Source organism: Contarinia nasturtii, unplaced genomic scaffold (genome assembly GCF_009176525.2).
Source record: "Contarinia nasturtii isolate CC-2019 unplaced genomic scaffold, AAFC_CNas_1.1 Cnas_scaffold_810, whole genome shotgun sequence".
In the NCBI taxonomy this organism is placed as follows: Eukaryota; Metazoa; Arthropoda; class Insecta; order Diptera; family Cecidomyiidae; genus Contarinia; species Contarinia nasturtii.
Window position 1 is genome coordinate 2,591,314 of NW_022198157.1, and position 16,277 is coordinate 2,607,590.

At 32.9% G+C, this 16,277-nt stretch overlaps 5 protein-coding genes and 1 non-coding gene across 7 annotated transcripts in view; 2 read left to right on the plus strand and 4 right to left on the minus strand.

The window, feature by feature from the left end:
- The window catches only part of Trnas-cga, a 77-nt gene extending 46 nt beyond the window's left edge, over positions 1–31 (plus strand). Inside the window, exon 1 of the tRNA in view lies at positions 1–31. This exon is cut by the window's left edge and continues 46 nt beyond it. This is a non-coding gene — a tRNA (tRNA-Ser).
- Positions 32–207: 176 nt separating this feature from the next.
- On the minus strand, positions 208–3,307 carry LOC116341885 (GDP-mannose 4,6 dehydratase-like). Its single transcript, XM_031769221.1, has 5 exons — positions 3,137–3,307; positions 1,561–1,996; positions 1,463–1,488; positions 1,173–1,355; positions 208–1,044 (listed from the first exon to the last, which is right to left on the minus strand). The coding sequence occupies exons 1-5, from the start codon at positions 3,209–3,211 to the stop codon at positions 673–675; spliced, it is 1,092 nt and encodes a 363-aa protein (XP_031625081.1). The 5' UTR covers positions 3,212–3,307; the 3' UTR covers positions 208–672.
- Positions 3,308–4,168: 861 nt separating this feature from the next.
- On the plus strand, positions 4,169–6,574 carry LOC116341884 (glycoprotein 3-alpha-L-fucosyltransferase A-like). The gene is made up of 5 exons (XM_031769219.1): positions 4,169–4,682; positions 4,756–5,103; positions 5,163–5,346; positions 5,433–5,944; positions 6,057–6,574. Exons 1-5 carry the CDS (start codon positions 4,585–4,587, stop codon positions 6,127–6,129), a joined length of 1,215 nt encoding a protein of 404 aa, XP_031625079.1. The 5' UTR covers positions 4,169–4,584; the 3' UTR covers positions 6,130–6,574.
- A 14-nt stretch (positions 6,575–6,588) lies between these two features.
- Positions 6,589–9,413, minus strand: LOC116341886 (galectin-7-like). The gene is made up of 5 exons (XM_031769222.1): positions 9,127–9,413; positions 8,791–8,876; positions 8,626–8,716; positions 7,483–7,617; positions 6,589–7,411 (listed from the first exon to the last, which is right to left on the minus strand). The coding sequence occupies exons 1-5, from the start codon at positions 9,151–9,153 to the stop codon at positions 7,259–7,261; spliced, it is 492 nt and encodes a 163-aa protein (XP_031625082.1). The 5' UTR covers positions 9,154–9,413; the 3' UTR covers positions 6,589–7,258.
- A 1,930-nt stretch (positions 9,414–11,343) lies between these two features.
- On the minus strand, positions 11,344–12,470 carry LOC116342044 (galectin-9-like). Of its 2 annotated transcripts, none has more exons than XM_031769519.1 (5): positions 12,353–12,470; positions 12,198–12,283; positions 11,912–12,134; positions 11,700–11,840; positions 11,344–11,590 (listed from the first exon to the last, which is right to left on the minus strand). In XM_031769519.1, the coding sequence occupies exons 1-4, from the start codon at positions 12,371–12,373 to the stop codon at positions 11,718–11,720; spliced, it is 453 nt and encodes a 150-aa protein (XP_031625379.1). In that variant the 5' UTR covers positions 12,374–12,470; the 3' UTR covers positions 11,344–11,590; positions 11,700–11,717. The 2 variants fall into 2 exon arrangements, with proteins under 2 accessions (XP_031625379.1, XP_031625378.1); XM_031769518.1 differs by having other exon boundaries at positions 11,344–11,513; positions 12,353–12,468.
- Positions 12,471–13,437: 967 nt separating this feature from the next.
- LOC116341944 (aminoacylase-1A-like) lies at positions 13,438–16,033 on the minus strand. The gene is made up of 7 exons (XM_031769376.1): positions 15,912–16,033; positions 15,664–15,845; positions 15,132–15,569; positions 14,731–15,068; positions 14,541–14,671; positions 14,409–14,469; positions 13,438–14,346 (listed from the first exon to the last, which is right to left on the minus strand). Exons 1-7 carry the CDS (start codon positions 15,983–15,985, stop codon positions 14,203–14,205), a joined length of 1,368 nt encoding a protein of 455 aa, XP_031625236.1. The 5' UTR covers positions 15,986–16,033; the 3' UTR covers positions 13,438–14,202.
- Positions 16,034–16,277: the final 244 nt, after the last annotated feature.

Sequence of the window (16,277 nt, forward strand, 5' to 3'; positions counted from 1 at the left end):
GTGGGCGGGAGTTCGAATCTCCCTTCTGACAAATTTTTTTTTTTTTTGTTTTTTCAAAGTCAATTTTACAAATTAAATTCGCACCTACAATAATACATCTATTAAAAAGTGTGTTAGAAGGACCCTTAGAATTCTAAGGTATCTAAGTATTTTAAAATACTGAAAAAATTTCAGATGGATTTGTTTTCTTTTATGAATTACACGAAATTCGATATCATAAAATAATTTTATTATTATTAAATTCATATAAGTAGAACATTTTCAGAATAAGAGGCACAAAATATAACATTAGTTAAGTCAATGCACTTTATAAAATTTAGATGAACACCTAAATAAATCTTGAATCAATGCTGTTTTGTCAATATTTGGTTCAATTATTATTGCGGCATCGATATAGTGCATAAATTGAGAGTGCTGTTATTTGGAAACTATATTTAGAACACAGATGTATGCAAACGTTGTACAGCAAACATATGAGTCGTTTTTACCTTAATCATTTAGAATTTCAATTTTTTGACGTAATACATAAAATTGTTATTCAGCAACACAGATTGAAAGACCGTTTAAAATTAAAAAAAAAATATAACACAAGATTGGGATATTTGCTTCCTTAAGTCATCCTGTCCGATGTCAACACTTTCAAAAATCTTCAGAAAATTTAACAAATCGTCATTATGCGTGAGGGTTGGTTCGCATCAATTTTATATCTGAACTGATCATGTCTTCAACCAGTTGTAAAAATGATACTTTTCGTTTCCAACCCAATTCACGTTGTGCTTTTGATGGATCTCCAAGCAAAAGATCAACTTCAGTCGGTCGAAAATATTTCGGATTGATTTTAACGCGTACGATGTCCGTGCCGGCCTCAATACCTAGTTCATTAACGCCTTCTCCTCGCCACACAATCTTACGGCCAATTACATCAAATGCAGTTTCTACAAATTCGCGTACACTATGCGTTTCGCCAGTAGCCACAACGAAATCTTGCGGTTCTTTTTGCTGTAGCATCAACCACATCGCCTCGACATAGTCTTTTGCATGCCCCTTGAATAAAGCAAATCGAATAAATGTAAATTACTTTTCAATCAATGACGTCAATTACTGATGAGCCAGACGAAACAAACTGAATGTAGTATAATTGATCGCAAATTATATTTAGAATAATAAATTACCCAATCACGTTTCGAGTCCAAATTTCCCAATTCAAAGCAATCCATTTGATTCAAAAATATTTTGGCAATCGAACGTGTTATTTTCCGGGTTACAAAATTTTCACCGCGTCGTGGTGACTCATGATTAAATAAAATTCCGTTACACGCAAACATTTGGTATGCTTCGCGATAGTTAATCACAACCTATATAAAAAATTTGAAGAAAAAAAACATAAAAATAATGACTGTAGTGAGTTTGGTATCCGCAATGCTGCCAACGGTGATTTTTCACATCAGTCAATTTTTCTTACCCAATAGGCACAGATTTTGGCACAAGCTGAAAATAATCCAATTTAATTAAAAACTAACGCTCAACTTCAATCACAGGCAATGAAATTGAAAAGGATACCATAAGGCGATCGGGGATAAAATGGAGTTTTTTCGGTTTGAGGTGTTTCAGCCACTTTTCCATACAGCTCGGAGGTGCTGGCTTGATAAAATTTCACCTGTTTCTCTAGTCCACACGTGCGAATTGCATCAAGCAAACGATACGTTCCAACGGCATCAACTTCGGCGGTGTACTCACTGAGTTCAAATGACACCTTTACATGACTTTGGGCAGCCAAGTTGTATATTTCGGTTGGACGAGCCGCCGCTATCACTTTGACCAAACTGCTGCTATCAGTCATATCACCATAATGCAACGTCATCTTTCCGCCTTGATGGCTACTCGGATCGGCATACAAGTGCGCTATGCGACCGGTATTAAATGAAGATGATCGTCGTATTATGCCATGAACAGTATAACCCTTATTCAACAGAAATTCGGCCAAATACGAACCATCCTACAAATAAGCATAAATTCGGCTTCTTTATCATGTTAATCTGTATCGCTCATTTTAATATCAAAAATCAAATTCAATATTATCATTGTACTTGATCAAAGTGTATTCAAATTTGTTCATGGATCATTTTACCACAACGAAAAATGAAGAAAACTTTGAAGATTAGGATGGAATTGATGAAAAAGATTAAATTATACGTTAAAACCAAATAAAATCTTCTACGAAATAATGTTAAATAATGGGTTTGGTACAGATAAGAAAAAATAAATCTTTGATTATAAAAAAAATATTCGCGGCATGTGTTAGAAGAACGTACAGGAAATATTTCATTTCTTAACTGATAATGATCGCGGTAATTACTTTATATGGCACGAACACCCTATCCATATTCAAACGCTGTACATATTATGGTACTATTTGATTTCATTTATACATGAATCTCATAAATTAAAGCAATAAAACGACAACAATAAAGAACGTTTGTTTTAAACGTAAACAATAAAGTTAAACAATCACACATGGATACGAAAAATAGCTCTCACTGCGTATGTTCATGCAAATGTAATGGCAAAAAAAATATGGTTTACTTTATCCGGGGAATACCGTCAGATGGATCTGCTTCGATGAAACCATGTGAATTCAGACAAATTTTGAGAAATTTCGATTTTTCGAGTGCAATATACCAAATTCAGGCTCATTAAATATCACAAAATTAAAATTTACCATAATTCATCTCATACACACTTTGAATGGTTTCATCTAAGTGGATAGATCCATGTGACGGTATTTCCAGCTTCGAACTTAAATCAGAAGAATTCAAATAGAAACAAAAATTCATCGCACAGATGTGTGACTCAGAAATTGTATGGGTTTCGCATATCGGCAGAACAAATGACTTCAACACTTCTGGACATTTTTATAAGCAATTTCAATTACTCAGTTAAATTATTATTCTTTAAACAAAAATAAAATCGTTCTGCCCTTATATGGTACTATATTTTTTCCGAACCGACGCCTTCGCCGAACGGTTATTCCGATGTATTATGAAAATTCTATGTGTTATGAGAGTTCGCACAGGCTAGTTAGAAATAACGCCGGGTAGTCGTGTGTTTGGTGCTCGGTTCAATTAAAATCACATACTTGTCCTGTTATTCCAGTTATCAACGCCACTTTTGACTCGCTACTATTACCATTTTGCTTTACGATTGACTCCATATTAAATATTCCAAATTAATTTCTTATTTCAATTGCAAAGTTTTTCTTTCACGTTTGCTCTGGTGCGCGTTTACAATGAAAGTGATTTATGTGAAAAATATTTTGAAGCAAGAAACAATGCTCAGTTGATAGAAAATATTGCACATATGGAAATTCTAACCGTAAATATTTCGGTTAAATATTTAATCAAATTTCGTACAGTGAACTGTAAATTGAATGCTAACTTTGGAAAACAGATGATTTAGTAGATTGTTCGAAAAAGATTTGTGCGATAGGACCATTTTTTTTATTCATTTGAATGTTTACGTCAATAATAATAGGTGTGTAAATTAATTTAGCCTTAATCTTCTCTTTTGTTTGCTACAACTGTTCCTAATTCAAATTTAAAAAATGTGCCGAGTGATAAAAATGCATACGATAAGACATTTTTTATGCACATACTATTGTGAAAGTTTATGGCACATTGTTCATTTATTACGATGAACCTTTTTTTCTAAATTAAAATTTCACGATTTTAAATTTCTGCAATAACGTTTTCAAAGAGAGCAGTACCAATCCATGTTTTAATAACTCAAGACAATATACATTTGTATGTGTCAAGCAATGAATGTTGGAACAATTATATTGAAAGAGAAATCTGCCGAACAATGAGACGAACCAAGTTCTTGTCAGTCAGAATAATTCGTACATTGAAATTCGTCTAACATTCTAATGACTCACACTCCTATAAAAAAGTGATGAGTTTGAATGTATGCGTGACCTATTCAAGGCCAATACAAACCAAAAAAAAAACATACGATGCGCGTGGGCATGAGTGAGACAACACGAGCTGATGAGACAACAGTTTTTGGCTTTGACATTGGTAACAATAAGACGTAGATGGTTCACGCATACATACAAACTCGTATATACATTGCTTACGTAATTATTGAAATGTATGATACCGGGTATGTTCCAAACATTAGTGTACACATGGTTGTGATGTAGAGCAGATACATTCGTTTTGTTTTGTTGAAGATTTTATTTTGTATCGTTTATTTTATTAGAAGTGGACGATTAAAACATATCACAAAGTGTTATTATCACCCTCGCTCAAAATATGACAGCAAAAAAGTGACAAATTAAATAATTTGTGCGAGTGACAATGATGCTCTATCGAAATAATTGCGCAAATGAGAGGAAGTGAAAAAGTGAGAAATAAACTATATAAACACTTGTCTGTGTGTGTTGTTAGAAGTGCAAACCAATTACAACGTGTTTTCACATCAGTATTTTAAATCGATTGTTCCGCATGTGAAGCCATTTTTATATACAGTTATCGATACATTTTTAAATAGTTATTAATTACTCTTTGTCATTATTTATCGGATAAAATGTGGAATAATATAACTAGCTTTGCTCGGTGCATACGTCGAAACCAGTATTTTAAATATCTCATGATGGTCGTAGTGATTGTTTGCATTCTTTATTGGTAATAAAAAGAGCGGATGACCGTTACACCATGCGTTTTGCAATTCTTTATAATAATTTAATGATTTTTTCAGGATTAAAAAAATGTACCCGGTCAGACCAGCGCCGCCAACAACTCACATTTTAAAAAATATGGGATATAAATCGATTTTTGTGTACCATCTTCCCGAATGGTTCAAAGTATTAAAAGGCATCAGAACGTTCCAATTAGAAAATTGTGCCGTTCAACGGTGTTTTATTACAACAAGCCCTTCAGAGAGAGAAATGGCTGACTTAGTTTTATTCAACGGCCAACATGATCATACGCGTGCCGAGTATCAGCGTAATCCACAACAAATTTTCGCTTTGTACTACAGCGAATCACCACCACATTCGCGGGTTATACCGGAATATGTCACCATCAATTGGACCATATCATACAGGTTTACCAATTATTGAATCAATAAAAAAATCGAAACTTCAATATTTTTTGTCCCGTTAGATCTGACAGTACAATTCCATCGCCTTATCGACGATGGGTATATAACGATGATACTGTGTGGCAAAAAGAGCAAGACCGAAACTACGCTACGAACAAAACGAGACAGGTGGCATGGTTCGTTTCGAATTGTGATGATAAAAATGGTCGTTTAGAATATGTGATGGAATTACAAAAATTTATTTCGGTAAGAAAAAAATTGTTGGTGTGAAAAATCGCCGTTTGCTACCGTCTGGCAGTGCTCACATTTTTTTATATGATTTTGTTATACAGGTCGATATCTATGGAAAGTGTGGGCCTTTGAGTTGTCCGCGTGAAGACGCCTTACAATGCTTTAGAATGCTTGACGAGGATTACAAGTTTTATTTGGCGTTTGAAAATTCAAACTGCAAGGATTATATTACGGAAAAATTTTTTGTCAATGCACTTTCGCGACGCGTTTTACCAATTGTTATGGGGCCACCAAGAGAAACTTACGAAAAAATTGCACCATATTATTCATTTATTCACGTTGACGATTTCAAATCTCCGGCTGATTTGGCCGCCTATTTGCATGAATTGGACGAAAAAGATGAACTATATAATGCATATTTCCAATGGAAAGGCACCGGTAAAATTGTAAAGGAGCCCATACGCTTTTTCTGTACATTGTGCGAAAGATTACACGATGCGGCTATTATGGATATTCCTCATTGGTATCCAGATGTCAATTACTGGTGGCGGAAACCTGGTACTTGCTCAGACAACACATGGTTACATGAAATCAGAACTTCTGCTTCTATTAGGTGATTTTTGCTTTTTACGTGTAAAAATCAAATTCAAATTAACACCGTTTTGTTCTTGTGTTCTTTTTTTTCATGAACACACCTCAATACATGCACAATCTACAATGAACAGAATTCAAAATCACCAATATTGCCTTTTTATTACTATCATCTTGATAGTTTATAATAATGTCATTAAAATGTGATAGTTAACAAAAAACCCGATATTTAATGTAAAAAAAAATCTTTTTATGAAGTGTAGGTATCTGTATGTTTGTTTTAAAACATAATCTGAATACGAAAAAAACATTCCACAAAAGATTTTTTTGTCACAAAAACACCACAATTATGATTAGGAACCACAACAAAAATGAAAATCTGCTATCATATCAAATGAAACATTGTATAAACACAAATTCAGCTAACATTCATGATTCAAAATTGCATGTGGATCAGATTTCTTCGTTCAGTGTTAAAAGAACAATATTTGCATTAGTTATTGTATTATATTTTTCTATTGTATACTTAAACAAAGCGGCCAATGTTTTCGTCATGATTTTTAAATAGTTTTAGATAGATAGATTTAATAGTTAATATTACAATCGATAATAAAAATGCCTTAAATGACGTGATTGAAAGAACTAATGAAAAGCAGACCATTTTTCTGATAAAAATTTATTAACACAATACTCGAAATTGTTCAGTGTTTTGTTATTTTTAGTAATCATATGAGACACAGATTGAATACAAGATTTCATGTTAAAAAAAATTGATGGAAAAAATTGTGACCTTTTTTCCGATTTTGACAATATTAAATTCTCTACCATTAATAGTCGTTTTTCTATGTAAACTACGTTCTTCGGTAAATACATTTAAGAGGCCTTCAACATATTTTGGAATGAAATTGTGAAAAAAACAGTAAAACAATTACATACAAAATCATATTATGATAGTATATACATTTTATACCTATGAGTCATAGGACTATATATCATTCCGAAGCAATGTTTCTAGCTAGCTATCTATGTTAGCTATTGCTATGGGGATATATAAATAGCTGCTATATAGCGCATCTCTTCACTCGGACACTGTTTATGCTGGACATAACAATGCTCTCATTGTTTGAAATGTTTAACATTTTAAATCATTTCAAAACAATGAAGCCATTGATATGTCGAGTATACATAGCGACCGAGCGAAGAGATGCGTTAAATAGCAGCTATTCATATATGATATAGGGATATATGATACATCCCTATAGCAATAGCTGATATAGATAAATAGTAAACAACATTGTATGTTCCGAAGACATACACAGCTTTCACGAAATACTTACTAAATGGTTCGAGCGGATCTAGTATCATCATATGAATCATTTCGAATTTTGATAAAATGAATTTTCACTTCGCCACTGATGTAAAGGAATTTTGCCAATGACAATCGAAGGCGATGTTTGAATTCACAAAACTGCAAATTATTTATGGTAACCTATTTTTAAATTGTAACATGAATGTGATTTACTTGATTTGAGATATAATTCAAAAATTTAGTTAGCTAACCTTGAATTTGTCATCTTCAATGAGAATCAGCATATTAAATTGTGAACCATATTGAATCGGACATCCACCTTCACGTTCTTCGTGCCCCCATCTACCTTGAGTCATATGGTTTCGAACAATTTCATTGCAGAAAGGCATACAATGATTTTTAGATAGGATATAGCTTGCGGATCTCCGCAAGATCTGGATCTCGCCGTGCGTCATTGCCGCATGCCGTATGATACATTCACGCGCATGCTGTACACATACGTTCTTCATTTCTTTGAGACGAACGCAATCCATTCGCGCGCCGATGTATTGTATGTTTTTAGCGCATGCGCGAATGTGAAAAAGAGAAACGCAAAACGAAAGAGTGTGTATGAGTGTGTCGTTATTTTAAATAACGAAGAAGCATACAATAGCATTTGTCGTTGTTTGAACAACATACACTCATAACAACATACACTCATTGTAGTTCGCACGCAGACAAAATACGTCAGCTAATGAAAAGTGAGACTTAAGAAAAATAACATTTATTCGATTCATTTTTATTTTTATGGAACGAAATACAATGCATGATTTTGAAATAAAATGAGTTTAGCTCAAATGAATTTAGTTTCAATCAATCTACTTTACCTTTTATGAGTGCCACAATGCCATCTTCAACCGGCGCGTCTTTGATTTTCTGGAATGTGCATACGCCAATCAAAAGTGCTTTGAGAAACATGCAATCGAAGTCAATTCCCGGCTTATTTCGTATATTATAAAATACGTAGATTTTCCTTAAACGAAGTGTTAGCACACAATTCATAGTTGGCTTTGGTCTAGTGTTTATAAATTCTGTCCCGGAATGATAATAAATTTCAATTCGTCAATAAATAAAAATAAAAATGAATCGAATAAATTTATTATTTTAAATTACGACACACTCGTACACACTCTTTCGTTTTGCGTTTCTCTTTTTCACATTCGCGCATGCGCTAAAAACATACAATACATCGGCGCGCGAATGGATTGCGTTCGTCTCAAAGAAATGAAGAACGTATGTGTACAGCATGCGCGTGAATGTATCATACGGCATGCGGCTATGACGCACGGCGAGATCCAGATCTTGCGGAGATCCGCAAGCTATATCCTATCTAAAAATCATTGTATGCAGAAAGGACGTATGCTTAGGTGAAAAATTACATCATCATTGGTATCATCATGGATGCCAACAGGAACTTTAGATCCAGTTTTAAGGTCTACGCGAAATCTATTATAAAATTTAAGACGAAACGCATTCATGTATTTTTGTCAGGAATCACAAAAAGATAAAAATAATTAAACCTGTTTCTGTGAAGCATTTGACCAATGATTTCAATCTTGCTGTTGTGTTGAAGGTCTCCCGGAATCGAGTACAACAATGGCACTTCCTGGAAGTGTTTAAATCCAATCAAAAATTGGCTTTATTAAAAGAGTGTTCAAATAAAAGCTAAACTCAAATGTGAATTTTCATGGGAGTAACAGAGATTTATTAATTAGAGATAATGTCGAATTCCATCAGAAATAATCTTAAAAAAATCATTCACTAGTAAATATATGTATGATAGTCGAATTTCATCATCAATTGAAATACAATAAAAGTATCAAAATGAATACATTCTGGATATACTAAATACTTACTGGATAATTAGCAGAAATCGATCTCATTTCTGGATATCGGTTTGTCTGATTTTTCGTCTTCTCTTATTTGAGCGAAGTAATTGTGGACTAACTTTATTCACTCTCTACTGTGACCGAAAATATGAGCATATATTTTTTTCTATTCAGAATACATTGTGAATCAGTTAGGCTGGCCATTTTTGTTTTTGAGAAATTTTTGATTTCATATCATAATTTGAAATTTTTTGTACAGTCACACTGTGTAACGCACACTTTAAAACGTCAATTTTGAGGTTCATAAATTACAACCATAACAATGGTATGTGATAAACAAAATGTCAAATATGATTAAAAACGACCAGCCTTAAGGCGACGTCTCATAGCTGTGTAAAGAAATAGAACACATGTGTATATCTCACTGCAGACTCTGAAATATACACTCATAATCAAATAATAATGACTTCATTCATCGTATGCTATTTTATATTTGAATATACATCTGCTCACTGTTGCGTATGTATTGTCGGGATCAATCAACATTCAATCTTTTCGTGGTTGAGAGTTGTTATCATTGTTTTTTTGCAGAATATGAGAATGTGAAACCAAACGCTTTATCAGAAAAAATGAATTGGACGAACATCAGCATTACTAATACGCTGCCGATTTATTCCGAAGTAGTGCTTGATGAATCGATGTATAAATGATTTGAATTTAAGCAGGTAGAAACTATGGAAGATGTAGAAATAAACTGTTTCGACACTCAATGATTAAGAATAAATAAATTAACTATGCATTTTCAACACTACATGAAATGAATACTATTTTTTATGTATACTATCATTTCCTAGGGGGATTCCGCGCGTATTTATGTACCAAAATTTAACTTCATTCTTAAAATCTCATATTGCCAAATATGCGGCAACTGAAAATGTCGAAGGACCAGAACCAATGCTGGCAATCGACAGAAAGCTAATCAGGAAAGAAAACGAAAGATTCCTGACTAAACAAACAATAGAATCTTGGAATGCAACTAGAATAGGCGAGCATACCAAATGCTTCCTAAGAGTTATAAACCCAAAGGTCACGGACCAGATTCTAGAAATGAATAAGCAAAACACACGCATTGTCATAGGTCTGATCACAGGTCATTGTAAACTAAATGACCACTTGGCAAAGTTGGGAATAAGAGATGACCCAGACTGCGACATGTGTGGTAGATCAAGAGAAACAGCGAAACATTTTCTATGTGAATGTAGTGCCTTCGCTAGAATACGAAATATTTATTTCGGAAAGGAAGTCACTCAAGCTAATGAGATTATAAAGCACAAGCTTGAAACAATAATAAAATTCTACAAGAAATGCAGCGAGACTTCATACCATATATCTCGCGCTTTCTAATTCTGAAACTACTATAGTACTGACTAAGTTAGATCACAGTACAAATCAGGTTTATTGTAAAACACTATTAAGCGTACACAATGAGTTTTTCGAACCTCCCTGATTCGAAAAAAAAAAAAAAAAAAAAAAATCTCATAAAAATTCAAATATCTCACCGTATCTGACAATATCCGTAAGTATTCACCGATACCCACCATGTAGGATACTTCAAATTTTGTCGAATATTTTGACATTTTTAGAATATGGGTGAATATGAGATAATAATGAATGGTGGTGAATTTTTGGCGCTGCAGACCTATTTATAATAGGTGAATTATTGGGACAGCTTCTAAGCTGTCATGGTAGTTGTTTGTTACATGTGTGTAAGTTTTTGCATTACGAAGCAAAATTGAAATGTGCCATTTGCAATGGAACGGTTCTGGCGTGAGTATCAAAACTTCTACGAATATAAAATTCCAAAAATTATTAAAGATATTTTGGCTGTCTGTGCAATCGATAGAGCGTCATTAAGTAATTTGAATGAACAAAGTATAAAAGAGATTGAACAAATAGTTAATCAGAACAAATCAATATATTTTTTAATATATAGAAGCTGTCATAATAATTCACCACTTCTTCATTCCCTGTTCTTGTCAAGTTCAACATTGTCGGTATTGCAGTTCAGAAAATCTCAAAATATCTCCCAAAAAACGTAAAGTTGTGTTAACATCTCTTGAATTTGTTGAAATCCCCCGAATTTGTTCATATTTATTCATATTTAAGAGCGCGGAATCCCCCTAGATCATTTCAATCAAAGTTTATATCAGTTCCAAGGAATTCAGAATGAAATTATACAATTTGTTTATTATTGATAAACTGATGAGGCATTCGCTTTATTTTTTATTCATTTTTTACATCAAGTCCGTATGATTGAAAGTTTTTCCGTCCTGTTTTATTTCGAATAACAAATAATAGATGTCAACAGTTAATGTTTGCACACATTGATGCTTGATGTGGCACGTTTTAGACACCTATTGATTATAATAAATAAAATGTTCGATCGAATTATCTGAATCATCAAATTGGTTGACAGTTATGGACGATATAACTGCCAAATATAAAAACATAAACATGATAATGATATATCAAAAAGGCAAATTCAAATTATAATTGCTTCAATCATTGAAAATGACAAAAACAGCATGTGATTCACTTACGCGGTGAGGGTGAATTGTTTAAGCTACATTTTCAATTTTGATATAATGAATTTTAACCTCGCCATTGATGTAAAGGAATTTTGCCAATGATAATGGCATACGATGTTGAAAATCACAGAAATCCAAATCATTTATGACAACCTATTTTCAAATTATAAAAATGGGCGTGATTCACTTAAGTGGAAATATTCAAATATTAATAAATGACTAACTTTGAACTTGTCCTCTTCAACCAAAATAACCATTTTAAACTCTGCACCATGTGCAATAGGACATTCATCGTCGTGTTCCTCTTCCCCCCATCCATCTTCGGTCATATGATTTCGAGAAATTCCATAGAGTGGACGTACGCTCAGATGAAAATTCACATCATCATCGGTATTATCGTCGACGTTATCTGGAACATGGGAACCGGTTTTAAGGTCCACACGGAATCTAACATGAAAATTGCGGACGCATTAAAATGTGTGTATTTTTCACATATTTTAAAAAATAAACCTTTCACTGTCAAGCATTTGACCAGCAATTTCAATTTTGCTGCCGTGGTGAAGACTTCCTGGAATCGAGTATAAAAACGGCACTTCCTAGCAGTATTTAAGAAAAAAATGAGATATATTATAGCACCAATTTTTTATATGTGCATATATGCTTACTGGATTGTTAACGGTTCCCATTTTTATTTCAGATTAGTAACAATAAAATATAGAAAATAAACTTTTAAAAAATGTATACTCTATTCTTGCAACGAAGAATCTAGACTGAAAAATAGCTAACTCGACGAATACATTTTATTGAGTTTGAACAGATTCATATGACTAACTATTCAATTAGATAGTTCTGATGTCATGTATCACAGAAATGACTGTATCAATGAATAGAATTCATTTAAACTTTTGACATTCACATGCTAAATACCGGCTTTAAAAAAATACATTCTCAATTTGTAGTTTACCTTATACATCACATGCTCTTGAATTAAATCTCGTGAAAACGTACACATTTGTACACAGAGTGTTGTGTATTGAGTGTTGGCGATATCAATGCTTTTTTGAGAGAATTTTAACCTTTACGGAAGAATATATGTACTTTCCATTTGACAAACATGTACAAGTATGTGAATGATACGAAAATATCGAAATATTTTTATTATAAAAATGAACGAACAATGCATTCCTTTGTTTTATTATTATGTAAGATGTACGCCAAAAGTACGTATACGGTTGACGTGCATTGATAGCAAGTATATAAGTTATTGATACAAACATGTTGATGTCTTTAAAGAGTTGAAATTAAATTCCAGAAACCTATTGGTAGACACGTAAGGTAGCATCCATTAGACTCACTAAAATAGCAAATTTGTATGGTTCCATGAGTCAAAAGTTCATAAAACTCATTGATCTTAAGTGGTTTCTTGTTGTATCCAAAATTCGTTCAAAACTTATCACTGTATACAGTTTGAAAAAAATCGTCATCTGACTTGATTTCATGTGTCTCATATAACAAGGCTTTTATGTATTCGTTCATACAATATTCACGTCTTATTCATCAATGATGAATCATCATATATACGACCAAAATGTCTCATTTGTGGCAGTGAATAAGACATATCTTGTAATATGTACACTTAATCGCAGGAAGTCCGCACAAAAGGAAATGAAAAAATCATGCCACAGACGAATTTATGCAGTTGTACATATTTCTATATAATAGTATACATTTGAACATAAAAACCCATAGATAACAAGAAAGTGTGCTTTTTTAATTTATTTTTTAAACTATAGTTTGTGGGGCGCCGGCCTCAAAGCATTGAAAAAGATGTCTTTATACTAGATTCGTGTTGAATTAATCCACTAGAGTAGTTGGACTTATTGTTTGCAAGTAAATTCAATGAAGTACTTTTGAGGTTTAATTAATTAAAAACTTAATTGAAACCTTGCGTGATCTATTTGATAAAATATTGCTTCGTAATTTATGTTCATTGGAAATTACATTTCTTCGTTGATGGCGGTTCAATTGTTAGAAAATAACAAATATTTGTTGAATGTTTTCGTATTATCGCTTTTTCATGATACCAGTAGTCACGGCATATGGTTTAATATATTTTCCTAGCCATAATATTTGTAAAACACAAAAAAGATGTTAGTCGAAATGGTTGTTATAATGTTGACATGCAGGAAATTCATGTTGACGAAAAAATATAATTTATCACTTATAACACTCTTGAGTGATGACACTGTGATAAACAACGGATAATAGTAATAGATTGATCTAGTTGAACTTTTTATATATTCATAAAAATAACACAACAACTAATGAAGCAACATCAACAAACTTCAAACTCTACCATACTTATTATAACTATTGATTTACCTACAACAAAATTGAGTCACGACATTTGCTGTGTACAAAAATAGATTCTTTATGACATATATTTGAAAATGATAAAAACGAAATAAGTCCCATGTATTTGGATGTTCGTTTACGTTGCTATGCAGTTAATTCATTAGAAGTTTGCAACTTTTTCGATAATTTTAGAGTATATCTCAATTCCTTTTAAGTAAGTTTCAGCATTGATGTACTCATTATGTTCATGTAATTTTGGTGGTGTGTTTAAAAGTGGTGAAAAACCCAAGGCTGGAATGTGCGCCTTAAAATAATCAAAACAGAAATTTAAAAAAAAATTACAAATTCATCAATGTTATTACTTACTTTACGAATGAATTTGCTATCCGTGCTCGCGGCAAAAACCCCTGGAGTGACATTCAGATGGCTAAAAATTAAATTCGAAAAATCGTCTTTAAGATGAAAAACTATTTTCTCAAAAATTAAAAGAGCAGTTACAGTTCATCGGTAGCTTTTTTGAATTGCATCCAATACCCATTCGAATGATCTATAACTGTGTCCGGTGTTTTGGGGGATTTTTGTATATCAATTGTTACGTTTTTGCCTGCCTCTTTCTCCCAACTTTTAATCTATTAAATAACAGTAATATAGTTGACATAACAAAAGTTTATAAGAGAGAAATAATAACCATTCGTTCGAATTCATCCCAATCGGTATCAATGGACAACCTTACATCAAAGACAGCCTCCATTTCTGGTGGTACTACATTTGATTTGAGCCCACCGTTCAATATCGTTAAATTAATGGAAGTCACATTACCATATGGATATTTCTCTTCCTTCCATTTTGCAGTTTCATTTCGACGAAGCTCCATAAACTTATTGACTACATAGTTCAATTTAACGGCAGCAGTGTCATCAAAAAGTTGTGACCCATGACCAGAGTGGCCGTGTGCAACAACAGTAATTTTGCAAGACGGTTTTTCCCTATTGAATACTTCCAAGTGATCAGTTGTCGATGGATAACCTACGTAAAAATAAATAAATATTACTCCGCATATTCATTTCAAACATTGTTCAATATTAAAACCTTCGTCTAATGTAAAGCCAACATTCATTTTTTTGAATGCATCACTTGCAACGAATGGGCCCATGCCGAGATAACCACCTACTTCTTCATCCGGCATGTAAGTCAGGTGGATCGTCCTTTTCGGCTGAGTTATTCCTTTAAGCTGTAGCGCTCGGGCTGCTGCCAAGTATTGCATTCCAACAGATTTCATGTCTTGAGAGCCACGAGCATAAATGTTTCCATATTCATCCATTTTTGCGGCAAAAGGCGGGTGTTCCCAATACTCCTCGGCCACTGGAACTACATCCATGTGTGAGTTCAACATTATAGATGGCAAATCTGGGTCAGATCCCTTCCATGTCATTACAAGTACTGGATTTTGTTTATTCACAGGATAGTAGATCGTTACTTCAAAACCCAAACTATCGGCTTGTTTTTTCAAAAAATCCATACATGGTTCTGAAATCAAGAGATTTTTCGCCGAAAATTTGACGACGAAATTCTTATTGGTTCTATTTAAAAAAAGAAATTTTTTTTATTCAAAGCTAATTACCGAAATCAGTTTCAAGAGATATAGTTTTAAATCTTAAGTATCTCCGGAACAGTTGAATTTCTTTATTTTGAACCCATTTGGCTGTGGCTGGTGTTAAATCATTCAAAGCATCTGGGTCCTCGGTGTGCGAAGATTCATTATTAGTGTAAAAATAAACACCAACACCAAGAGCTATTATAACACTGTAAATACAAACACACTACACTGCAAACTTATTTCAGTTATTAATTTTGAATATATATTCTTACCAAATGATTGGAATTGATATCAAAAGAAATTTGCGCACGCGTTTGTGCACTTGCGCATTCAATTTAGGCTCCATATTTCACACTGATTATGCTTTGGAATGATTAAGCTTTATATCTTGAAATTATACAATTCTTCAGTCGAACGAGAACGAAATTAATAAAGTTTTATCTTGGTAATGTTGCTGTTTTATTTGCCAAATTAACCATTATTCAAAACACAGTTATGAAAGTCAGAATTTTATTGTACAATTTATAACTTGAGATGTTAATTAACATTGAGTTTTTACCTCTCAAATTAATTATATAATTACTATCATTTGATAAGCATAATCGCACATAAATAGCAATTTGAACAGTAAAACTTTT

Coding starts and splice junctions, on each gene's coding strand:
- LOC116341885 (XM_031769221.1), bottom strand. CDS start 3,211: ATGGAGTCAATCGTAAAGCAAAATGGTAATAGTAGCGAGTCAAAAGTG. Junction 1,356..1,462: donor CCAAAATCTGTGCCTATTGG/GTAAGAAAAATT, acceptor TTTTTTATATAG/GTTGTGATTAACTATCGCGA. Junction 1,045..1,172: donor TGGACTCGAAACGTGATTGG/GTAATTTATTAT, acceptor GCTTTATTCAAG/GGGCATGCAAAAGACTATGT.
- LOC116341884 (XM_031769219.1), top strand. CDS start 4,585: ATGTGGAATAATATAACTAGCTTTGCTCGGTGCATACGTCGAAACCAG. Junction 4,683..4,755: donor ATTGTTTGCATTCTTTATTG/GTAATAAAAAGA, acceptor TGATTTTTTCAG/GATTAAAAAAATGTACCCGG. Junction 5,347..5,432: donor AATTACAAAAATTTATTTCG/GTAAGAAAAAAA, acceptor TTTGTTATACAG/GTCGATATCTATGGAAAGTG.
- LOC116341886 (XM_031769222.1), bottom strand. CDS start 9,153: ATGAGATCGATTTCTGCTAATTATCCA. Junction 7,618..8,625: donor TTTTTCACCTAAGCATACGT/CCTTTCTGCATA, acceptor AATCATTGTATG/CCTTTCTGCAATGAAATTGT. Junction 7,412..7,482: donor TTGAAGATGACAAATTCAAG/GTTAGCTAACTA, acceptor ATTTAAAAATAG/GTTACCATAAATAATTTGCA.
- LOC116342044 (XM_031769519.1), bottom strand. CDS start 12,373: ATGGGAACCGTTAACAATCCA. Junction 12,284..12,352: donor TGGGAACCGTTAACAATCCA/GTAAGCATATAT, acceptor AAATACTGCTAG/GAAGTGCCGTTTTTATACTC. Junction 12,135..12,197: donor CAAATGCTTGACAGTGAAAG/GTTTATTTTTTA, acceptor TTTTCATGTTAG/ATTCCGTGTGGACCTTAAAA.
- LOC116341944 (XM_031769376.1), bottom strand. CDS start 15,985: ATGGAGCCTAAATTGAATGCGCAAGTGCACAAACGCGTGCGCAAATTT. Junction 15,846..15,911: donor ATATCAATTCCAATCATTTG/GTAAGAATATAT, acceptor TTGTATTTACAG/TGTTATAATAGCTCTTGGTG. Junction 15,570..15,663: donor ATCTCTTGAAACTGATTTCG/GTAATTAGCTTT, acceptor TCTTGATTTCAG/AACCATGTATGGATTTTTTG.